Source organism: Cucumis sativus, chromosome 4 (assembly GCF_000004075.3).
Source record: "Cucumis sativus cultivar 9930 chromosome 4, Cucumber_9930_V3, whole genome shotgun sequence".
NCBI classification, from domain to species: domain Eukaryota; kingdom Viridiplantae; phylum Streptophyta; class Magnoliopsida; order Cucurbitales; family Cucurbitaceae; genus Cucumis; species Cucumis sativus.
In genome coordinates, this window is record NC_026658.2 from 3,125,519 (window position 1) to 3,151,179 (window position 25,661).

Sequence of the window (25,661 nt, forward strand, 5' to 3'; positions counted from 1 at the left end):
TTTTCATTTGAAAGGTTGTAAATTCTTTTTGTATACATGCAATCTATGACTTAAAAAGTAAAATCTAAAATTTTCTGGTCAAGAAGTTAAGTATTAGTCAAAAATTAAATCTATGGAAAAATTGATGATGCTGTAATTAGTGAGAGCTCATATATATTTTTGTATTGTTTTATTTTTTTAAAAAAAATTAGTGAGGAAATTTCCAAGAATTTAATAAAAAATAGAAACTACACCATTTAACTATGTTGAGTGGTTTCACATCGAAAATTGTATCTATTTAATTACATACAAAATTTGTCAATGTAAGTTAAAAAACAGAAAAAAGAAAAGAAAAAAAAGGAAAAGGGAATGGAAAAACTTTAGGGAAGCGGTATGAAGGGAGTTTACAAGAATCGGAGAAGCGTTTATTTCCTTTTTTTCATTTGTTTGCGCCAAAACGTTCCCCAAAATTTCTTCCAATTTTCTAAAACCATCCCCTTTTTCTTTTCTCTTTTCTCTTCTTCTTCTTCCTCCTCTGCAACTCTGTTTCCTTCAATTTCACCTGATTCCTTCTCCGATTCCGTTTCTTCTTCCCTTTCAACAGATACCCAAATACCCAATTTTCCATTTCATTCCAACTCTTGTTTTCCTTTTCCTTTTTTCTTGCATTTTTCCCCAACCCTCTACTTTCATCACCTTTTGATTTCTTCCCGCTTCCTCTTTTCTTGGTTCAATCCCTTTTTTCTTCCTTCGATTCTTGGTTTTCTTTTCCATCTTAAGCTGCCTATGCTTGATTCCACCTTTCAGATCTTTCTCCTTTTGCTTGTTGCGCTTCTAGGGATTTCTACTGTTCGTTTTGTTATCGGGTTCTCGCTCTAGTTTGCTGCTGTACTGGAATGAATAGTGTGTTCAGTGAGCAAATACTTGCTGATAAGCTGTCGAAGCTCAATAGCACGCAGCAGTGTATTGAAAGTATCCTTTTTTATTTCGTTTTTGTTACCCCATTTGGGGTTCTTGCCTTTTTTCTTCTTGTTTTTAGTTAGGTAGTGTTCGAAAGCTTCCAATTGATGATTTTTTTTCTTAGTTCGTTTTTGTTTGAGCCTGCCCATTTTATCTTCTGTTGTTTCAACTCTCTAGAGCCTAGAGGTTGATTGATTACTTTATACCCTTCAAAGCTTGGATTGGGATTTTATAGAATTTGGGTATTACACTTCAATTGTTGCTTTTTTCTTAATGGTTTTTGTAATTAATCTCTTTGGTATTGTTGCTTATTAGAGAGTGTTTGTTAATTCTGTTACCTTTAGTTGCTTGTGTCATCATGTTGAATTTGTTACAAGAGATGTTTCTGTCATTCTTAACTCTTTTCCTATAGCTTTGTCACATTGGTGTATATTTCATAGAGGCAAGGCTGAATTGGTTGTTGCAACATGGGATAAGCAGTTCCACAATTCTGAAATGGTTCAGAAAGTTCCTCTTTTGTATCTTGCTAATGATATCTTACAAAATAGTAAGCGTAAGGGAAATGAATTTGTTACTGAGTTCTGGAAGGTTCTTCCATCAGCACTTAAGGATGTCCTTGAGAATGGTGACAGCCATGGAAAGAATGTAATTTCTAGATTGGTAAGTTTGAGTTATTTGCTTTTCCTCTTCTCGGACGAGTGGTCTAACTCTCTTGCACGTTTTAAGATTTTCCAACTAAATGTGTTGGTGAATACTGATAAAAATTGAAGATGCAATTAATGGAATTTATCAGGGCAGCTACTCCCTTTTATTGAGTATTGGAGATTGTTGTCATGTACTTGTGTCTACTTTAAATGAACAAATTGCGGATTCGTTGAGCATGAAAATTTTTCAGAAAGTACTTCTAGGATCTTATTTTAAGGCCTTTATTTTGCCTTTTTTTCCTTCCTTTGAACTTGTTAATCAAATTTTTCTTGCACCTTCTTAGGTGGATATATGGGAACAAAGGAAGGTATTTGGATCCCGGACTCGAAGCCTCAAAGATGTAATACTTGGGGAAGAGGCACCTCCACCTCTAGAGTTTAGCAAAAAACGTACTCGATCAGTCAGAATTGTCAAAAGAGATTCACGGTCAATTAGAACGGTGAGCGACTATTTTATCTTAAGCTTTTTTTCCAATTTTCTTTTGGTGGCACCAGAAGTTATGCAAGACCCTGTCTTGATTTTCCATGACTGTTTCCATTTAGTTTTCTTATTATCAATATTATATATATTTGTTTTACTTCCAATGATTTCGTTGTTGAGTTGACATTATTCCTTAATTTGGTACGCAGAAATTGTCTATTGGAAGTGCAGCTGAAAAAATAGTATCAGCATTCCACTTGGTCCTTAGTGAATATTCTAATGAAGAAACTGAGATGACCAACTGTAATTCTGCGGTTCAACGTGTAAGGAAGATGGAAAATGACGTTGATTTTGCTTGTTCCATGGGTATGACAACAATTATTTAATGTTGTCTACATTGTCTCAATGTTCTCTCATTATGCATCTAATTTGTTTTGAAAGATTTGTACTCTTAGTTGAAATTTTTTATTATGCCATCTTTCAATTGTCAAATTATACAGTCTCTGAGTTTCTATGATTATCCACCAGCAAAAAATCCTCAGCGTAAAAAGTTAGCCAAAGAACTGGAAGAGGAAGAAAGTGTTTTGAAAACAGTGTATTGAGAAATTGCAATCGGTTGAAGCCAGTCGCCTGGCACTTATCACTCAGTTAAAAGAAGCTTTGCATGTTCAGGTATCTTGATCAATCCTTTCTCAATTTCCTTAGAAGTTTGAACAATTTTGATTTCTGTATTACATTATGTTATTATGAAGTACTTACAATTGACAAATTTGGGAAACTGACTATTAACTGTAGGAATCGGAGCTGGAGAATATTCGAACCCAGATGCAGGTATTTTCTTGAGTGAAATAGACTTGTTTTGCTTGTGCTTGTATTTGACATTTATTTGAACTTCAACATGAGTATTTTTAGTTTTATAATATGAAAGTGAGGGACTGGCTTGTTATATGGAGGAAAAATGAAGCTTTACCGTGGACACCTATAATTTAATTCATGTGAATTTGATGGGTGCTGATGATTGAGTTTTTTTGTTGCCATTACTCATTTTGTTTTGAACTTCAAAAACTACAGGTGGCTCAGGCTCAAGCAGAAGAGGCTAAAAATATGCAAAACCGGCTAAATGATGAAGGTTATGTATCGAAAACTTCCATCATTGATTCAAATGCAAAAGCAGGACAGACTCCTAAGAAGTCGGCTGCAGCCATTGCAGCAGAGGTTGCGGACAAGCTTGCAGCTTCTAGTTCCTCACAAATGATCATGACATCGGTTCTCTCCACATTTGCGGCTGAGGAGGCAAAGCATACTAATCTAACAAAGACTAATAATGGATTGAATGCATTTGCATCAAAGCCCATGCGTTCCTCTGCTAATTCTATCACAAAACCTGAAGCGTCAGCCGTTGGTTCAGATCCTAATGTTTTCATGTCTATGCAGCCCCTTGCTGCTCCCGCTAACCATTCATACCAATCAGTTATGGTGCCCCAACCAACAATGCAGAGCCAAGCCTCGAATTCACAGACTCAGTATCAGATGCTTCCAAGTGCACCTTCTCAGCAATATTTGCAGCTCTCAAATGGAGTCTTAACCCCATATGGTTATGGTAGTCTTCCAAGCTCAACTCCGGTACCACCACCACCAATGCCCCACATGGTTAGTCCAGTGGTGCCCTTGACCCAGCAGATGCTGCAACAGACAATACCCTTGGCTCAACAACCATCACCTATGATTACAAACACAACCGGTCCCTTTCACGCAGCAACCTCTGGCACCTAGTTTTAGACCGCTTCAGCCGCCAGGGATGGTGTATTATGGTCATCCTCCCCCTTCTCAGTGAATGTTTTGTGCTAAAGGTATCTTCTCTTTTGGACCGAACCTATTGATTAGTGATTGTCATTAAATTTTGTTCATGTACCTTGGGATAATGGAATTTGATTTGAAGACAGATAGTGGTAATGGGCTTCTACAATTGGGCTTAATTTATAAAGTATCGAACCAAGCTTTTTGGTTCTGAAACATTAGGGACCTTCATAATCATTATTTACTTCAAGGGGCAGACCATTAGAACATTTGTGACATTAGACATATTAAAAGTCTTTTATGTTTCAGTTTGATTTGAGGAAGTTTTGTGTAGATTTATTATTCCAAGCATTGACTTATTGTACATTACTTCATCCTTTGGATGTCAGGTCAAGTTTTAGACAGTGCCACGCTCGTCGTGTAACGTTGATCTCTAAACGAATGAGCCTGTGAACGAAGCAAGAGCTAAATCATATCGAGCTGTGGTGGTAAGGACTTGTGATTTTTAGTGCATATTTTGAGATAATTAAATTTATATCATTGTCTTTCTCCCTCTGCCCTACTTTGTGGGGAGGATACATAAAATATGGAAATGTAACTGGTATATATAGGGCTCTACACTTTTGGGAGAGATCACTCAGCCCTATGATTTCTTAAATATAGGTTCCATATGGTTCAATTCAATTTTATGAGTTCAAAGTGACGACGACCATTGTACCCATAAAAGAAAGAGCAGATGACAGACAGATGGACGACGAGAAGGTATCCCGCACAAATGTCTATGTTCTTCATTGTTGAAGCTGTGAAAGTGCTAGCAAATGGCTATAGTGGGGGAAATTACATAAGATAGTGGCTGGCTTCATGGAAATTTTATAAGGAAGTTTCTTTAGAAATCAATAAGATACGAATATGCTTATTGGGACAGCTTGGGAATGAAAATTCAAAGGCACAAAACAGACTTTGCGAGCTTAGCTTCGTGAAGCTATGGTGAAAACGGTGCCAAGCAGCTCGAAAACGATAAAAGGACAATGAATTAACATAGAACATGGTTGATTTTAACCTACAGTTATCAAAGTAGTTTAACTAATCACAAGTAATAGCTTAAAGTTTTGCTAAAAAAAAAAATTTCAATGATTATATTAATTTTTAAAGGGAAAAAATGGATAAGTACTCATTAAGTTTCCATTTTTGATATTTTGTTCTTTTCTTGATGAAAGAAAATGTTCGCCTATTTTTTTCTATTTTTTTTAATAATTAAAATACTGTCCTTAACTTTTGCTCTAATTTTTTGTTATGGTAAATTTAATAGAATCTTTGTTTTAAAAATGAAGAGAATATGTTTGGATGGAATTATTTTTTATCTATGAAAGATTTTGATAGGGATGGATAGATATACATACTTTCTATTATTGTCTATTGGTGTAGATAGAATTTGAAATATTGCTGTATTTACTAATGAATTATAAAACATAACTACAATCAACTTACTTTTTTTGTAATGATTTTTGGTTTATTTATATTCTATTCTATTTTAGTCAATTCAAAATTACTTTTTTATCTCTAAAAATCGCACTAAAATACCTTGTGAGATTAATTTCACGATTTAGTCACAACCAATAATAGAGGGATTAAAGTGATTAACTTTTTTTTCAAAGAAGGGACTAAAGTGATTAAAATTATGAAAAGAATGACATAATTTTAAATTTATTTTAGTTTCATAAATCACAACCAAACCAACCAAAGATAAACCAAGGGGATAATGAATACTCCTAAGGTTAATATGATAAGTGTTGCATTTTACAAATAGGAACCATGAATGAACCACTACGTTATATTGAACAAAAACATTAATAAAACTTTGACAAAACTTTTAATTTATTTAACCTAGAGAGTTTGAGTAACGAATTAGTTATTCTCAATTTTATAAACTTACATTACGTTTTGATACAACTAAACATCCAATCAAAACCCGACTATTTACTTAATTTAAACCACTACCCAACAGACAATACCTTTGTATTGATTGAGTAGAGAAGACATCAATTACTACTTTGAATGTTTACTATTTCTTTTTTCATCCATTCACCTCCGTAATTATTGGGAACAAAAAATTTTACAATTCTTTATATTTCACTCTTTGGTACGTGTATTTGAGCAAATAAAGTAAATCAGTTAAAAGTACGAAGAATTGAAAACTCTCCATCCTCTAAAACTCTGTGCAAACACAAAGTGACAAGTGATTTCAAAAGCCAATAGTTGTTTAAATACTAATCCTTAATAACTTTAATAACCATTATAAGTAAGGATTAATTATTTAAGTATATCTCTGTCACATTATAGTAAAATAGACCCCCACTACTATTAATGTGCACACCTTTCATATTTTATATAGACTTAGAAAGCTAACATTATTGATGAACAATAATTAATTTCCGATACATCAAGGAGATTATAACTAAATACTGTTTCTAGTTTTTTGCATTTTTTTTCTTGTTGTTATATCAAATACCTGGCTAATTTCCACATAAAATTAAAGAAAATACTTTTCTATAATTATACATTATTCATATGAATCAAATAATTTGAATCATACTCTCAACCTTCTTCACTTCCATAATCTTTCCCAACTCAAAGCATTAGAGTGTAAGTGTGTGTGACGAATATTATATAATGGTCGATTTGTAAATTTTTTCCTTCGTAGATCACTTTTAATTTCTCTCCATCAAATAAATTCATTGTGAGGGTTGAATGAAAGTTAGGTACATTTAATTTCTTGTTCAAAGTTTAACATCAGCTTTATCGAACACACATTAATAAGAAAACGATTGAATGAACTCAATCATTTTTAAAGAAAAAAATTAGAACCCTAGTGATTGAGATGTGTTATTATTTAAGATGAATTGTGGGGGTGGAGGGACCTCACACAACACAATTCAAAAACAAAAAGGAGAGCCACGCTGGTAGCTTTTTCTGATTTGGTGAGTGCATGCCCTCAAATTGTTCTAAAATAAAATTATATGAATGATAATGATAATATATAAGAACAATAGTGTACATATTATTATAGACATATATAGCTTCTCAATATTGGTCTTGGTGGGTGTTGAATATTAATATAAAATTAAATAACAACAATAATGATAAAGAGAATAATGGGTTATGAAACTCATCTGTCAACCACAAATCTTTAATTTGAGACAAGTTGTAGGGTTATTATGGAGCAATGTGTCAAATACAAAGGACTATTATTAATTTTGAAATATGAATATCATTTAACAATTGAGCAATTGGGGAATTATGTGTCACACTCTGTTGCTGCCGAAAGTTAGCTTTATTTTTCATTCATATATTAAGACACATTGGTGGGGTCTTCCTGCTATGTTTTCTTCTCCTTATAACAAGACATAACATAACACCATTTTTCAATTCCCACACTACATTAATCAATCATTTATCAATATATAAAAACAATTGTCACAAATATAACAATAACATGTATAAGAATTTTTTGTTTTTTCTTTTGTTGAAAATATAACCAAATTTATGCTCAACAGCCATAGTAAAATTTATCACTTATATAAATAGTCTCTATTTGGTATAGTCTTTTAGAGACAAATCTTGCTATATTTATCATTTTAAAAAAATGTTTTAATATACTTAATTGTTAGTCTTAGAAATACTATTCATTACTCTAATTGATGAGTGAAAATGTTCATCTACTAGCTAGATTTGATTGGTTGAAATATACATGGAAGGAATAATTTTGAATCTAGATTCATTCGAGGAGAATATTATATGAAAAATATCTATTCAAATAGAAAAATCATCCTAAAGCAGATTCCAAGGTAAGCATTAGCACACATGTGTTCTCCTTTTTATGAATGTCATGTGTGACAAAAAGGGGTACATTAACAACGTTAAATTACCAACAATAATTAGTATTAATGGTGGTTAAAAGATAGTGAGCCTTAGTCATTTTAAAAATAAAAGACTAAATTGATTCAAATACGAACTAAATTAGTATATAAATTTAGAATAAATTATATATAAAATGAGTAATGAAGTAGGAAAATTTTAATTATGTTTTGTTATAAATACTGTGATAAATTGCTTAACTTATCAATAGAGATTAAGAAGATTGATTAAAATAATAATAATCCACGTTATAAAACCTAGGGCACCAATAGTAATGATCCTCACCACAAACCCAATAAATTAATCAAATATATCACTAATGCAAGAGTAGATTTATTGATAATAATCCACTTTTTGAAAATTAATTTCAAATTTCCTTGTTATCTCAGTTTCGTTAAGGTTTTAAAAGTACTTTAAAAATGTAGAAAAGAAAGGTGTGTAAGCAAAAGGCAAACCACATTAGTTTTAAAGAATAATTAAAACCCAAGACTCCATTTTAGTTGTTATTTGAGTTTATTTTTCTTTTTTTAATTTGAGAAAATTGTACTTTTCTTAAATAAAAAAATAACTTTCTTCCTGTTTCATAAAAAAACATTTAAATTTATCAAATTCTAGAAGTAAAAAACATGTGTTCTTAAAATCCAACTTCTCTAATTTGTTTTCTAAATTTAGTTTCGATTTATGGGAATTATGCAGATAACTCAAACTTAAATTTAGTGCAGATTCTTAAAAATGGATTGCAAGAAAAACAAATTATATCACTACACAAATTAAATGAAAGATGTTGATGTGAAAACTTGAACAACAAAATATGTTTTCCCTAATAACAATAGTGAAGTGAATTTGTTTGAAGGGGAGTAGAACATATTTTGCAAAGAGAAAAATTCTATAGACTAATATGATACTTTGTGATACACACTCCAATGCTTAAATTTATAAATAGTTTAAGGGCAGGAATCAAGTTATCCAATATAAAGTTATAATGATATATTTATAAAAGAGGTTGACCTAGGTTTTCTTCTATTATTCATTTAATTTTCAAAATATATATCAAAGGAATCGCCGATGAACTGATGGTGATAAATACTTTTTGGTTGTCACAAATTTGGGCTAGCCTTTACTAATTGGTTGTTGGATAATATGGACTTTTTTGGTCAATCCTAGCGGTAGCTATGACAACCAAAACGTCCTTATTACCCGTTAGATCATCATCGATGATGCTTGAGAGCACTACTAGGATAGGCAAAAAAAAGTCCATATTACACAACAACCAATTAGTAGAAGCCAACTCAGGCTGTGACAAAACCAAAAAGTCCTTATTACCCATCAGATTATCGAAGTAGCCTTAAAGCAGTTATCTGATAACATGATCGAATCCTAGGTAAAATACTTAAGTTCGGGGGTATGTTGGACATATCATCGTATATTAAAGTTATCGGATGGTGTTGTTGACGACTTATTAGGAGGTGGAAGTTGAACTTTTCGACCCAACTCAAAGGATCATTGGACCAACTAAGCTAGGCTACTTAACCCTTGGAGCTTAGGTTGATGTTCGTGGGATAGTTAAGGTCAAAGGTCTAACTTTCCACTTCTGAGCCTTGTTGATTACATTTATCCTTTTGACCTAGAATCTATACATAGAAAAGTGAACCTCTCTAACTATATTATCTCTAGTATTACACTGAAACCAATTGCTGTAAATGTTGGCTTTTAAATCAAAATTTAATTAATTTCAGTCAATAAAAAAAAAAAGAAGAAATAAAGTAGATCCAAATTGGATATAATTAATTTGACTTTGTTCTAAAGAGTTATAAATTAATTGGTTTTAGTGGGTGGCACTATGGATAGTAGTCCACTTTTAAAAGTCAACTATGAAGAAAGTTTTTCCAATCCAAATAAACTTGCAATTCCATTATTATTATTATTGGAAGCCATCATTAAAACTTGAGAACATTTCACATGTTTGGCCTCTCTCATAGACTTGCTATCAATATAAAAAGATAATCCAAAATAATTTGTGAGCTCATGTCTCTATCATACCTCCCTCTAATGAGGATGATATGAATCTCCTTTCTTATGAAATCAATATTGAAAATGATAGGTCCAAACCCTCACATATCCTCTATTCACATGTTTTAGTTACAACTTACTTCATCTTCATTTTCAAATGTTAATGTAACAGGTTACAAATTACAAATGTATATAGTTATTTTATTTCTTCACATCTCTACATAAAATAATTAATTGTTTTGAATTTTTTCTTCACTTTGTTCATTTTGAGATGAATAGATATAGTTGTGAGATGTATATTGTCCAAATACTTTTCTATAGCTATCATGACGTCAAAGGAGAAAATTACTATATATATATGTATAATAAAAACTAAAGTGTTATACTTTACCTTATAAAGCATTAAGACACAATTACATCCTTAATTAATTAACAGCAAAACATTGGAAAAGTACAGACTAGAGAACATGAAAAGAGTAGATCAGACCAAAAGACACACTTATACTATTCTTCTTTCTTCTTCCTCTTCTTTTTCTTTTGGCCTTTGGACAGACATTTTTAAACACATTTACACAAACAAAAGCTTTTCGATTTTATAGACACTAAAAGAAGGAAAACAGGTCATGATCAAGAAGGGCCGGAAGCATAAAGTCAAATATATAACTTGATCATGTTCTATTTTTGTAGCTGTCGACTGTGGTCGTCGGAGCAATGCTTCCCGGGTGAACTTTTTTATTCCTTGCAAGCAAAGAACCACCACTAGAGGAACCCGTGGCGGTGGCGGTCTCTCCTCGGGAGAATCGATTTGGTTCCATTCTCTCAAGTTTCTCCTTTTGTTGCTTCTGTAGGAGGTGGATTTTGGCATAGGAAGCTCCAAGGGATGACATGATTTTGAGAATATAGAGAAAGAAGGAGGCCTATAAAGAAGATCGAGGAAGAAGGAAGAAGGAAGAAGGAAGAAGGAAGAAGGAAGAAGATATTGGAATTATTATTTTGGGTTTTTCTTGTTGTTGGAAGTTAGTTTTTGTTTTGGTGTATTTAGAAGCTTTGAAATTGGTAGTATTTATAAGCCATGCATGGCTTTGGTTAGGGCTGCAAAGCTTTTAATAAATTAATTAAATCTCATATGCTCCAAACCCAATATGTTTTCTCTTAATTAATAATTAATCAAATTCAACTGTCATTGTCATAAAAGAAGGAGCTACTTTTTATAACTAATATAAATTTTTTTATCAACCAATAATATAACTAAATTACATTAGAAATTAAGTTGAACCTAAGGGTTCCTTCCCAATCAAACCAATGCTCATTTTTTACTCACTTTCTATTGGAATAAAACCACTTACTACTATCACACGATTATGCAAAAATTAAAGTGAGAAATAAAAAAAATATACTTTGTCAAAAATTATTACAACCACATAAAAAATTCTCTCTCCAACTCTAAGTATAAGAACTCGTTATATCGGTTGTAGCTAACATATGCTAAACTCAAAGTGCTTAAAATGATGGGATGATATATTTGAAATCAAAGATATTAAGCTTCTTTTATTGCCTTGAGGTGACTTTCTTGAACATTATTTCTCTAAATAGGTGAAAACGAAGACTTTCCAAGTGATCACCAAATTTAGTACTATATCGTTCGAGTATGCTTAACTGTAAAGTTTTGATGAGATTTGGTGCGTTATGATATATGAATGTGTATCCTTTTTTATGAATCATTCTATGCTTTTAGATCAAGATTTGAGGTGTCATCCAAAGAGTCATGATACGGTATGTCTAAAATGGTGTACGGTTACAACTCCCATATAGTTATTAGACACATATTCATATATGTTAAGAATAAAATAATGCTAAGCCAAATTGGTGAGGAAATTAAACAAAAATCTTTTTCACCCTCTAAATAAAGAAGCGTTTGAGGCAATAATTGGTTATTATAGTTGAGTTATAATGATTTTGTGCGTGGAGCGTAGATTATTTTAGTTTGAGTTTTAATAATATGTTATTTTAACCATGAAGTAGGGTTTCTGAAAACCCAAAATTAGAAATCCGAGCTTGTATTAATGTTTTGTGTTGGAATGCTTTGAATTTATTATTTGACGTTCTGAATGTATGACCAAAATATAACGGTCTTGTCACCTAGTACATCAATATCAACTAGAGTACATGGGCGATGAAACAAATATATTAAGTTGTATTTGTATTCATGTTATTTTATTTTGGCTCTATAAGGCTTTGAACAGTGCACAATATTAAACTCTCTAACAACAATTGAATCTATAGTATGATATTTTCTTGCTAATAAAGTTTGTACTCTTCCTTTACACGTGAATGTAGCTAACACACTGTTGGTGAACTATATGTTAAATCTTTGTGTTGATTATTCTCTATTGTTTATGTTCGCTTTTTATTTTTTATTTATCTTTGATTGTCAAGTTCTTAACATTTTTGGATGTGGTTTTGTTTATTTAAGCTTGATTAAGTCACTATATGAATTTTTTCTCATAAAACCGTTCCGTTATACTATCTCTACTAACCCTTTAAACCATGAGATTGATAATAACAAGCTCCAACTTCTCAACTTTAAATTTAGACATCTTTGTGTGCTTATTTTATTATTTATACCAAAACGAGTATAACTCAACCCAACATAAAATATTTACTATCAATCTCGATATCATATGTTCGATTTTCTTTACCCACATTGTCAAAGAGGAAAAAAAAACTCCAAAAGTTGACAAAAAAGATAGATGTATATGCATCAAAACTAATAGCCAAACATCCTTTTGGTGATGATTTCATAGGAAACCGACTAATTCCAACTATTTACCAACAAATTGAATTAAAATATATAAAACCCAAAGTACAACAACACTAAGCATGCCACACTCTTAAGAGAGTTGGTGAAGAATGAAAGCCCATGTTTTTGGTATATTATTATTATTACTACTTAATGTGAATGATTAGATTATATTAGAGATGATTTTTATTAATGAAACCACGAATGAGAATGAATAATAGTGCTTAGGAGAAAAAGGCATTTTTCAGGTCATTAAAGTGGAAGAACCACACATAGACTCAATGAAAATGAAATTAATAATTATAATCATAATTAATAATCTAAGTGGCTTAGGCTTTTTCTAAGTGGCATAACTATTAATTAGTAACCACAAATGATGGCACGTCAGATGTGGTTTATTGAAATGGAAGCTGCCTAGTTGGACATTGTAACTGTTTCAATTTTTTCTAATTAAGGGTTTAATTAATTTGATTAAGAACACACCCCATGATATCATACCAATAGAAGGGTCTTATCTCCTTAACTATCAGCCACGTTGTTGTTGTTGGGATCCAAGTTGGATTAGTCCCCTTTATTGACCAATTGATAATATTATTGTACTTAATTAATTTCATTGTGACTAAGATATAATAGATAATAGAGGTGCAGTTTAATTTGGTTAGCTAGTCATCATTTTTTAACAAGAATGTTGTCGCGACTAAATTACAAATTAGAATCTTTTGAGTTCGATCTAAATATTTAAGTTTAGTTTCAATTTAAATATGACGCACAAAAGAGAATGGGCTAGTACTAGACGAGTATTTGTGCCTAAGTTCGTTAAAGGCTTTAAGATGTAAGTTTAGTATGAGTTTTTTTTTAGAATCATAAATGACTAATTCTTTTTTTTTTTCTTAAAGTCATAATGACTTGAGTATATGTCAATTGACCTAGGGTTCGTGAACTTTCCTCCATATTTTGTACGAGGTTATAGATATGTGCCATCATAATTGCATACTTATTGAGCTAATTAACCTATATAAAACTTTTAAATCAAACAGATTACAGTCATTTTGAAAAATTTATTTATTGATTCTTGACTAGATATATACAAGATAAAGAAAACTAAGCCAACTATCACGCCTAATTTAAACTAAATATTCAAACCACAACTAGTAAATTTGAAACTTGTAAAGAGGAACTAATTGAAACTATATCCAAATTAAGTTACAACTTTTAAAGGGAAAAGAATCAGACCATGATAATATTTCTAAAATCATTTAAAAGGTGAATACTATTTTCTTTTTTAAATTTGGTACGGTAGAAGAATTTAACTATAAACTTCTTAGTTGAGTTCGCTTTAATTAATATTACTTTAAAATAAAATATTACATAAGTAAAAAGATACAAATGACCACAAATAATTTAATGCCTGACAAAATATTGAACACAGTTGTTCAAAATTGACATGTAAAAGATGTCCTAACATCAACTTCAATTTTTCCTCTATGTACATATACACACATGTATAAAAAACAAAATTAAGTAGAGACTATCATGAAAAAAATTTGCATATATATATAAGATAAAAGTATTTATCTTAGTGAAATTAAAAAAAGAGATTTAAAGAGTCTCGAGAATATAAGCATAATTCGATTCATAAAATATCAATTATCATTCAATTTCAAAATTTGGTAAAAGATGATCCACTAATATGTTTTGTTCGTCAATCATTTATTTTCTTATAAATATAAGAAAGGAAGAGAATAATATATATATATATAGTTACCAATAGCATTTAAAATATTACTTGAGCTAGGTTTAATTATACTCCTAGTTCTTACTAATCATTTGTTTGAACCAATAGGCTGACATCTTAGGAATTCTGTTGAGATTGTGTTTGTAATCAACATATATGATACCAAACCTTGAAGTATAACCTGATAGCCATTCAAAGTTATCAAGCAAAGACCATGCAAAATATCCACTCACATTAGCTCCATCATCAATGGCTTTCTTCATGTTTTGCAAATATGTCTTGTAGTAATTTATTCTTTCTCTATCATTTAACCCTTCAGGAAGTGGGATATCAGAAGTGTCCATTCCTATCATTGCATTTAAAATAGAATTAAACGTTTAACTGTTACAAAATACCTGCTACCAGCTACTTGCCAACATATGTACGTATAACGACGACTTCTAGTGCAAACCCAATTATCAAATATCATGTGAGAAAAAAATGCTGAATGAGTTTTCAAAATTCCTATATTTTGTTTTCAAATTTTGATTACGATTATTTCAAAGATACCATATTCTTGTAGGGATAATGATTTGAAAATCTATACAAATCATATACATTTTTAGAAAAATAATTATAAAAGGGAATATTCTGTACAGTTTTTTTCTTATGAAAAAAGGAATTAGTAATAAATATAACCTCATGACTAAAACTGATCAAAAACAAATAAACAGAAATTGAGAGTGAATTACCATTTTCTGAAACTATAACGTTTGGATTTCGATAGTGTTGCTTCACATACATCAAAGCTTTGTACATTCCCCATGGTACTTCATACAACCATCCGGTATGAGCCTGAGACCAATCAAAAGTTATATTTAGTAGTTAAAAGCGAACATCGCTCAATCGATGTTAAAGATTAATTACGTACTCGTTGACCAATTGGTTTTCCATTCTTTTCATCTGTGGGAACAAAATTATAAGAAAAAAGTAGCATTAGAATATAGAAATAATTGAAGTGAAGAAGATGATTAAATAATTATAATAATAACAATGGTGTAGTAGAGTCTTACAAGCATAGCCAACATGCCAATCAGATTGATAGCCAGGAGTGGTTGGTTTTGGCCAAGTAGGGTTGAACATATAGAAAGTTGTATATTGATTGATACCCACAAAATCTACTGACCCTTTCACCTTTTTTACCTCTTCTTCACTGAATTTTGGTAACCTTTCTTTTACTATTTCTTGCATTCTTCTTGGATATTCACCATATGTAAATGGATGCAAGAACCTAATTTCAAACATATACATATATGTATAGGTTGGTGAAAATTGATATTATATATTTAATGATCCAATTTAACATAAAAATTAAACTTGAACACAAAACAAATCACAAATTGGATTAATATATTAATTTTTACCAGCCAATATGAAAATCTCTTGCTCTTTGAGCTGCATCTCTGTCTTCTTTCTCATTAGTGAGAGGTTCATAATATGTAAAATCCAACAAAATCCCAACTCTTCCTCCTTGTTTTTCCTATAGAAATTACAAGTCTATATATTAATAAAAATATTATTCACAAAAATAAAAACAAAACTTAATAAATAATTAGAAAAAAAAAGCATCTTTACTTACTTGAAATTTCTTCCTATATGTATCAACCACATTAGCATGGGAAAGAATTATATTATGAGCCACAATGTAAGGTTCAGTTCCTGAATTCCCATCTGTACAATTTCCATATTCTTTTGAACATCTTGAAGGAGGCATTATTCCGCTATTGAACCCAACATCAGCTATAACTCTCGGTTCGTTAAATGTCATCCAATTCTTCACTCTATCTCCAAATTCTTCAAAACAAAATTCTGCATAATTTGTAAAATCGATCCTGCATGCACATATATATGTTGAAAATAATTGCAATCATAACCCAATGTAGGTATGAAAATATAAGTTATACACATAAGTTTGATCAAACTTACACAATTTGCTTGTCTAGTAAACCTCTATATCTTTCTTGTAATGCCAAGGGAAGATCGTAGTGGTAAAGATTTGCATAGGGTGTGATTCCTTCACGTTGCAATGAAAAGGAAACACACACATAGAATTATAATCATTAAAATTTTATTATATTGAGTTTTTGAAATTTAAACAAATAGTTGTTTGACATTTAAAATTTAACTAAAAATTTAATAAATAAAGAGAAAATAAGTTCAATTAAAAAACAAACTAATTAAATCGATGAAATAATTACTAAAAGAAGTCGTAAATAATAAAGAGTCAATTACAATTACGACGTAATGATCGTCTTATTAAACCATAAAATACTTTAAAAAACTCGATTACTTAAATATATTATCATTTTCGCTAGACAAGTCTTTCAAATAAAATTAAAAATAAAATGACTAGAGTCTATGTCCAAAATAACAACATTATATCCTAACAAAGAAATAGTCTAATTATTTAAGTAAGTAAATAATAACTAATTTATCATTTTGTTTTCTGATTTGAAAATTATACGTCGTAAAATTTTAAATAAATTCGGCTTCATTTTTTATACCGAAAAATAAAATAGATATTAATTAAATAGGCTATAATTTGAATTTTTTTTATACTAAAATTGAAATCAAATAAAATGAATGGGTGTAACATATAATATTTTACCTTGTTGAATCATGTAGTCAATCAATCTATTATAGTAAGCAACCCCTTTCCAATTTACTTCTCCTGTTCCATCTATTGAAAAAAAAGAAGCAAAAATGAAATAAAACAGATTATTTATTAATTATAATTATGTAGCTGCAGGTAATGATTTTTGCCATTCAAAAGATAAAAATATTGTATAAAGAGAAAATTTTAAATACTTGGAAATATCCTCGGCCAAGAAATCGAGAATCGATAAGCATCGAAGTTCAGCTTTTTCATGTTATCAATGTCTTCCTATTCCAAACGGACAAAGAAATTAAATTAAAAACATAAAATTAGAAATTTAAAAACAATTTTGTTAAGATTAAAAAGAAAAATCATTAACCAGATATATATGGATATTCAAACTTCTTAATATCAATTAAATATGATGACATGATTCACGTATACCTTGTATCGATGATATTGATCCACAGCTACATCTCCAGTAGCATTGTCAACAATTTTTCCTACTCACAACCATTTCAAAAAAAACAAGGAAAAATAACTCAAGCAATTATATTTATTATGCCATGAGAATCTCTCACATCGGAAAAAAATAAGAAGATCTGATGATATTTAGTTCATTTTTAACTAAATCAGAACTCAAAAGTAATGGAAAGATATGAGTACCGGGGAGTTTAACGAAAGGATCCCAAATGCTTTGGCCTCGGCCATCCTTGTCAGCCATTCCTTCTACTTGGTATGCAGAAGTTGCAGTTCCAAAGACGAAACCTTCTGGAAATGCAGCTCGACTGAGCCCTCCGGTGTCGAAGATGGTACTGGAGAAGTCATAAGTTGGTTTGGATGCGAAAATTGTAGCAATGATGAGAGTGAGTTGAAGGAAGAAGAAGCAGATTTTCATAGTTTTTTTTTTTTTTTTTTTGTTGCAAAAGGATAGAAGATAAGAGAAAGAGTAAGAAAGTTTGAGTTTATGAATGATTGGTTTGGAAAATTTTATTTACAAAAAGTGAAAGGTTTGTTTTTATTTTTCTATTTTAATTATAGAGAAAGGAAAGGAGAATTTGGATGGTAATTGGTAGATACCGAATATATTCAAAGTGCAGAAGAAAACAAATGGAACTTATCCAAAGTAAATTCACGGGAATATATTTTCATCCGTACACAGTGTTTATATATATACATATTACTATACATATAGCAAAAGCCAACATAGTTGAATTAATTATCACTAAATCGATCAAATACTTTTAAAATTTTGATATTTTGAGTCGACATTTTCATTGAAAAAGAGATTGAACAAATGAAAGAACTAAAGATTTTGGGATGTAGACTTTTTTTTATGTCATGATATGATATCTTTTAACAACAATTTAATTCTCTAGATAGTTTGAAATTAATTTATAAATATTATAATTCATTTTAGTAAAGGAAAAAAATTTAATGGTATGTTTTGAAATAATTTCAAATTTCAAACATTTTCTTCAACATAGTCAATTAAAAATTGAACCGTAAAATTTAGAGGTATTTAGGGTTTGTTTATTGATTTTAGAAAAATATAAAATAATTTCAAATGGATGTTAGAGAAATGAGATGATATGTAATTTTTATTTAGTAATTTGATTGGAAATCATTCTAAAATGGTTATTTAATTTTTTTACACACTCATTTGAGAAATTTTTTTATAATTATTTCTCAAATAGAAAACCACTTATTAAATAATTTTAAATTAATTAATTTTTGAAATCAAACATCGAAAATCAATTCTTAATATATGGAAATCTCTTATGAGAGTTTGATATCAACATAAATTTAGTTGCTTACAAATTATTTTTATAAAATTTATCTATTTCGCTTAAATCATATCCAACTCTTATCCATGTTTAGAATAAAGTTAGAATATTACATAAATCAAATGATGACAATGGTTAAAAGAAAGATTTTGCAAAAACAAAAACTAATGACACACCTTATTAAGCAGTAGCACTAAAAACTATGTAGTAGGTGACATGATATTGTTTATATATAGAATGAAAACTATTAAAAATATATGGCTATAGTTAATTAGTTGATATATAATACAGAATGTTGGGCAGAAATTTTCATCCTAAACAATTAGGTTAGCTAGAGTTGTGTTCGACAGTAATAACTATTATAACTTATGTTTTACTAATCTTAGTTTAATTGTCAAAAAAAAATAGCATAACATTATGCACCATCTTTGTTGAGATCTCAAATTCTAACCTTTACCTTTACATGAATTATATTGAAAAAACTTTATTAAATTTTGAACTTCTAAGACCATCCCTTCCAATAATAATGTAAAGATGAATTTCATTAAACTTCCACGCTAAGTTATACAAGTAGAAAATGTGTTCAAGAGATTCAAGAGAATTCACGAGGTTATTTAATACTGTGGTGACAGTCATACGAATCTTTAGTTGGTAACTTTCCTTCCTACTTAAAGAATATTTTAGTTTAGTCAGTGCAAAATCATGTACCATAAAATAAGAGATAAACTTGAACATATAACTATCAAAGTATTATTTCTCCCGCGTTGGGTAAATTTTCCTTGTTTTAGTATCAAAATTAATATGAAAGTGTGTTTAAACTATTACTATTCGACCCGATCCTAAAGCAAGACATACTTACAAAGAGCTATACTTGATTGATATCTACAAATTAGATATTAGAGTTAAGTAAGAATCAAAAGCTCAACATATATATCAAAATTCTAACAAAACAACCATCCAAGTAGGAGAAAGAAAGATGAATAATGCTTTCCTTCGTTTTTTTTCATCCCTTTTATTTTTTCTCTTCCCTCTCTACCCCTTCCATGACAATGGAAAAGAGGAAAATCTCTCCCTCTAAATTTTTAAGTAAATTGATTAAATAAAAAATATTAAAAACTTAGTATTGTGAAAGAATAACTGAATACTTGTTTGACTAGGAATGGAGACAGACCCACATTTAGCCATAGACTTATTTGACCAAATATGGTGATTGATCCACAAGATCAACCATCTAGCCGTATAATATATGCTCTTTATATATATACACACACAACTTCATACTCTTTAGATACATATAATACTAATAACATTAGTTAGCACAATGGTAAAGTTGTCTTCTCGTCTTTTCTACCTTAACAAGATTTCTAGTATGTCCTTTCTACCATATGGATTGTCAAAGTGTCGATGACCAAACATAATATGGAGGCTATTTTTTCTATTTTGTAGGTTGTAAAAATGATTATATTAGAAAGAATAAGTTGATACCAAATATCAACTATATATCAACACCTATTAATATTTATGGAAAAGAAAACTACTACCATATAAATATACAAAGCTTAACCAAATTTGTAATTTAGCATAAAGTTATTCTTTAACAAAAAAAAAAAAAAAAGAAGAAGAAGAAGAAAAAACCCCTTAAATTAATGACAACAATTTCTCTATTTTATTATATATTAATTGATTTTCTCAAAAAAAGAACAAAATAATAATATTAATATTAAAATTTGCTTTAGACTCGGGGCAGTCCGCCGAAACCTTGTTTCGTCTTCCTCCTCTTCTTCTTCTTTTGAAGCCGCCGGCTCAGTAGCTCTCCAATGGAGGGAACCAACAAAACCGCCAAAAGAAAGCTGGTCAAGAAATCTGAAAACAAGGTCGATAAGAAACTCAAGAAAGAGCTTGAACATAACGTTCAGTCTCAACCAGTCGACGACGTCTCCGACTCCGATTTCGACGATCTTCCCAAACTCCTCGAACCCTTCTCCAAGACCCAATTAATTGAGCTCATTTGCACCACCGCTCTCAAAGACCCAAATCTTCAAGCCCAAATTCGAGCTGCTGCCGACCGCGATGTTACTCACCGCAAGATATTTGTCCATGGCCTCGGTTGGGACACCACCCGAGAAACCCTAACTTCGGTTTTTGAATCTTTTGGTGAAATTGAAGATTGCAATGTGGTTATGGACAGAAACACAGGTAAGGCTAAGGGATATGGGTTTATATTTTGTTCAAATCCCGGCAAGGTGCAATTAAGGCGTTGAAGGAACCTAGGAAGAAGATTAATAACCGGATGACTTCGTGTCAATTGGCTTCTGTGGGTTCAGTGCCGCCCCCGCAAAGCCAGGAGGTTGGGCCGCGGAAGATTTATGTGGCTAATGTGCACCATAATGTGGATGCTGAGAGGCTTAGGGCGTTCTTTGCGAAATTTGGAGACTTAGAGATGGGTCCGATTGGGTTCGATCCCGAGACAGGGAAATCGAGGGGTTATGCCATTTTTATTTATAGAACGAATGAAGGTGCGAGGAAGGCTCTTGAGGAACCACACAAAGTGTTTGAAGGGAACAAATTGCACTGCCAGAGGGCGTCTGAGGGGAAGAACAAGAATCAAAATTCCACACAGGCAGCGGAAAGCTTAGGGCAGAATCAGACGCCGGTTATGGCGGCAATGGCCGCAGCTCCTAATTTGCAATTGTTTGCTCAACATCCGGGCCTTAATCATCCGGTGTATGGTGGATATGGGAGTCCAGCTTTGGGAGGTGGTATGTTGAACCAGGGAGTAGTTCCCATGAGTCAAGTGGGTTTGGTTGGTAGTTCAGTTGGGGCTGGGATTGGCTTGAGTGGTTACAGTGGGGGGTCGTATGGCTTAAGCCAATTAAGTGCTGGTGGTTCGTCATTGCTAGGCTCTTATGGGCCTGGTTCGTCATCGTTGAAGGGGTTGCCGCACATTTACTCAAGCACAATGCTCGGTAAGACGGTTTCTGAATCGGGTCAGGCGGCTGCTGGTGGGTCTCTCGGAGGATACACGTCACACTTGTGGTATGAAATGTTTCATATTCTTTTTATTTACTGCACTTCTACCATTTAAATGTTTCAACTTTTCATTCAGTGCATATCATTAATTACAGTGATAGGTAGTATATAGATTATTGATGGGTACTGTTAAGAACTTAAGACTGTCATCAACAAAAGCCTGCGTGTATAATTGTGACTTAGATGATTGATATATGAAATACCTAGGATGGCCAATGGCCATTAGGAGGTAATTCTGAGAATTTGTAATTCATGAAGTGGCAATCAAATCCTTTCGAAATAAATAAATAACTCATGTGGTAATCAAACTACTTTAGCAATGAATAAAAATGCTCTTCTTAAAAGGTAGTCATGACCTCTGGCCAAGGCAGCTTTATTTAATACTTCACACATATTATCTTTGTTTATGTTTATGACATCGGGTAGAGTTTTCAAAGTACTTGGAAAGGAATTGGTAGGGACTTCTTTGAAAAGAGTTGGGTAAAGAAGGAGGTTTATGAATTTTGTTTAGTAAACTAGAGGAGGATGGCTTGTTGCTGTGGTATGCAAGAGGTTTTAGGAGAGATAATGTTTACAGGGTGCTGGTAGATGCGACTCCTATTATAGTAAAAGTTTAGGCTTAACAGCCAGCAAGTGTATCGATTTAGAAAAATGACGTTGAAACTGATTTATTGGAAGACCAAAATTTCTGCTTGATTGACTAAAAACCCATCCAAATGGATTGCTAAGCTTACAAGAACAGAATCAAATTGACCAAATAAACCTGATTTGTTATACTTATACCTAACAAATTTTGGTTATGAAGTTGCATCTGCGGCTCTGCCAATAAAGTCTTGTAATGGGTTACCTTGTTCTTGAGATCTGTGCCAATACATCCTTTCTATCTTGAGGGAAAACAATTCTTAGTAGCTCAAAGTTATTTTGAACGAACATGGGAGCCAGGATTTGGGATGTTAAATAATAACTCCCGCTCTTAATAGGACCTTGAATGCTCATTGGAGTTCCCATTACCAAAGGCAGTCCGGTGGTTTAAGAGATGCATCCTCCTATAAGATATACGAGGAGGATGTTTGATGTAGTATGAATACCTTTTGTTCTCTTTTACGTACATCAATCACCTCTCATATTATTGAAAAACTATCACAGTTACTGGACTTTTGAGAAATAGCACCGGCTTGCCTTTATTTTGTTGATTGCCCAACAATGTGTATTGTCTATTGTGTACACAAGGGAGTCCACTGTCTTAGGGAAATAGAAACTAATTATATTAGTTTCCTTTCCACCAAAGTAAAAAAAAAAAAAAAAGATTACCCAGGCAAAACTTAATAGCTAATTGAAATAAAATACAAGACAATAACAATGTAATTCTGTAACAACCTACGTCAAGCTGAGAGAGTGGGGCTAGAGAGATATGTCTTTTGGTTTTGCCATTGTTGGGTAGTAAGGGATTTAGAACGCCTAAGAAGGTGTGATTGCTTGAGTTGGCTCAAGGCATGGTCTGGGATAACTACCAAAGTGGACCTCAAGGAAGTGGAGGGTAGGTATGGCAGCAATGTGCATGGTTGAACTTGAGACTTCTATAGCTATGGTGAATCTGGACACTTGTAGAGTATGCACTGTGTCCTTTGATCTTGTAAATTGGTGACTGTGTTTTATTTGTTTCCATCCACTATCTCACTTTTGATCTAATGGGTCTTTGAGCGGGGTCTGTCAGGTGTTCTGATACAGGGATCTAATGGGTTTTTGACCTGGGTCTGTTAGGGATATATCTGTGATCCTTAGGAGGAGATGATTATTGGGACAAGAACAAAAGAAAATTCAAGATAGAAAGATGTATTGGAAGGATGTTCAAAGGGGACTCTATTAATGCCTCTCCCTTGTATTTCTTTATTTTCTTCCAATAAATTTTTCAGTCTTTTTCCTCCCTTTCCTTTTAAGTAACAGTTGGAGCTCTTTTTCGAAGTGTTTTTTTGAGTCTTTTCATTGCTCTTTTTCGGTTGGTTTGACCTTCTTTATCCTTTCCTTCTTTTTTTACCCTTATTGTACATACGCACATCTAGAAGCAAACATCCAAATGCCGAGCGACCTCAAACTGATTCTTTATTGATCCTTTTGAAATGACATTTTTTATAATAAACTTTAAAGTGTTTGTTAAAATTAAAATCAACTTATTTTCAATTTTATTGGTCACCAAATATTGCAAGTTTTAGGAAAAGAACACTTGTAGCCATCTAAATCAATAAAGCCCCCTCTGATGACTATTTAGTTTTTGAAAATTGTGTTTGTTTTCTCACTACTTTTCTATGGTTTTCATCTCTTATTGATGTAATTACAAACACAAACACTAACTCTACTACAACTTATTTTTTACTTTGCTAACAGCTGGGTCAGTATCTTGTAATTTGAATAATATTAGAATTTTAGATTTGTAAAAAGTTGCCGTTTGAGCACTGGGAAGTTGGCCAATTTAAAGCTCCTCTCCTCCATCTCAATTTTGAATAATATACCCAGAAGTATTTCTTTGAAATCAGATTCTCCAAGATGAGATTCATCACTTATATTTTATATATTTTTTTATTCTATGGCAGATTTCAAAAACAAAATCATTTTTTTTTAAACTACGGGCTTGTTTCATTTCCTGTTTTTGGTTTTTGATTTTTAGTTCTTAAAAAATAGGTGTGTTTGGTAACTAATTCACTTTGTTTGTTTTTAAAACAAGAAATTTGTTTTTTAAGTTAGGAAGGAAAACTGAAAATGTAAAAAGAAGGATTTTGTTTTTAAATCAGTCACCTAATATTTATGGTTTTTGTTTTTAATAAACCAAAGTTTAAAAACGGAATTTAATAAACAGAAAAAACAAAAACCATAAACTGAAATGGTAACTGAATGGGGCCTACATCTTTTTTCGTAAAATTTAAAAAGTATGGCTTGATTTTAAAAAAAACTCAAAGTAGAAGGAAGTAGTGTTTACAAATTTAATTCTCAAAAACGAAATGTTTTTCAAAATAGGCCTAACACATCCTAAGACTTAATAGCTATCCTCAAGCTTAAAGCATCTTTACCCTAATTGCTTCACCATGCAAACTCGAAAGAAACTTATCCCTTGTTTCACTCGTGTTCTTAGATCTTCTTCTCACCTAATTTGATTTTTTATCATGTTTTCATTTATTTTCCAATAGAATTTGCCTCGTCTTCCAATGATTTGAAAAGTGTTATCAGGTTGAAATTGTGTTTTTCTTTGACTTGTACCGACCAGAAAACAATTCATCAAAATTTTATTTTATTTATTTATGAATTATTATGTTTCCTGATGGTCACAAATACTGAAATCTATCCATCGGATGGTGCTTGTCTTTTAATTTTGAGCCAGTTTGGTTCAGTCTTTTAATTGCCGACTTAGTCACTTTCCCATCCTTCTCAATTATTAATTTGGATTTTTTTGGCACATTTCACTGAATTTGTTTTTGTACTTTCTTTTGATGATCGTTCTTTTGCTATGCTTTTTCTGATTAGATGGGTTTGGGGAACTTGTTGATTTTGTTGTATTTCAGTCAACAATAATAATGCGGATGTGTTTTTGGTTTTTGGTCTTTTACTTTTATTATTTTATTTTATTTTTCTTTTTTTCTATCTTTGATTTCTTGTTTCATTTTTCTTATTTGAATCTTCAACTTCATTGTTTTGATGGGAGTATTCATTTGACAGGCCAGATTATTAGTTTGCGTTGTCTTATTTCTTTTAGATGCTTGGGAATCCATATTTGCGTTTGAGGTGCTGCTGAACTTGTGGATGAATGATCCTGTACTTTTGGGAGAGTTTATGTTAAGAGCTTCATTTGGGCTAATTTGGCTTTGATACCTTTTCCAACAAACCCTTTTCGTTTCCTCT

At 31.5% G+C, this 25,661-nt stretch overlaps 2 protein-coding genes and 1 pseudogene across 4 annotated transcripts; 2 read left to right on the top strand and 1 right to left on the bottom strand.

Moving 5' to 3' along the window:
* Positions 1 to 342: 342 nt before the first annotated feature.
* LOC105435178 (regulation of nuclear pre-mRNA domain-containing protein 1B) lies at positions 343 to 4,948 on the top strand. The gene is given in 11 exon segments (XM_031883735.1): positions 343 to 951; positions 1,352 to 1,599; positions 1,928 to 2,083; positions 2,274 to 2,430; positions 2,593 to 2,651; positions 2,653 to 2,736; positions 2,860 to 2,895; positions 3,136 to 3,797; positions 3,799 to 3,914; positions 4,251 to 4,349; positions 4,525 to 4,948. Coding segments are annotated over 9 exon segments (1,578 nt in total). The 5' UTR covers positions 343 to 875; the 3' UTR covers positions 3,899 to 3,914; positions 4,251 to 4,349; positions 4,525 to 4,948.
* Positions 4,949 to 14,267: 9,319 nt separating this feature from the next.
* On the bottom strand, positions 14,268 to 17,935 carry LOC101208174 (beta-glucosidase 44). 3 transcript variants are annotated; one of them, XM_004149096.3, is made up of 11 exons: positions 17,623 to 17,935; positions 17,401 to 17,459; positions 17,169 to 17,244; positions 16,969 to 17,040; positions 16,287 to 16,374; positions 15,940 to 16,192; positions 15,725 to 15,840; positions 15,374 to 15,591; positions 15,232 to 15,263; positions 15,053 to 15,155; positions 14,268 to 14,667 (listed from the first exon to the last, which is right to left on the bottom strand). In XM_004149096.3, exons 1-11 carry the CDS (start codon positions 17,852 to 17,854, stop codon positions 14,396 to 14,398), a joined length of 1,521 nt encoding a protein of 506 aa, XP_004149144.1. In that variant the 5' UTR covers positions 17,855 to 17,935; the 3' UTR covers positions 14,268 to 14,395. The 3 variants fall into 3 exon arrangements, with proteins under 3 accessions (XP_004149144.1, XP_031739726.1, XP_031739727.1); XM_031883866.1 differs by having other exon boundaries at positions 17,169 to 17,240; positions 17,623 to 17,741; XM_031883867.1 differs by lacking the exons at positions 16,287 to 16,374; positions 17,169 to 17,244; positions 17,401 to 17,459; positions 17,623 to 17,935.
* Positions 17,936 to 20,464: 2,529 nt separating this feature from the next.
* LOC116401682 lies at positions 20,465 to 25,661 on the top strand (annotated as a pseudogene).

Coding starts and splice junctions, on each gene's coding strand:
- LOC101208174 (XM_004149096.3), bottom strand. CDS start 17,854: ATGAAAATCTGCTTCTTCTTCCTTCAACTCACTCTCATCATTGCTACA. Junction 17,245..17,400: donor ATCAATATCATCGATACAAG/GTATACGTGAAT, acceptor CGTTTGGAATAG/GAAGACATTGATAACATGAA. Junction 14,668..15,052: donor CGTTATAGTTTCAGAAAATG/GTAATTCACTCT, acceptor ATGCAATGATAG/GAATGGACACTTCTGATATC.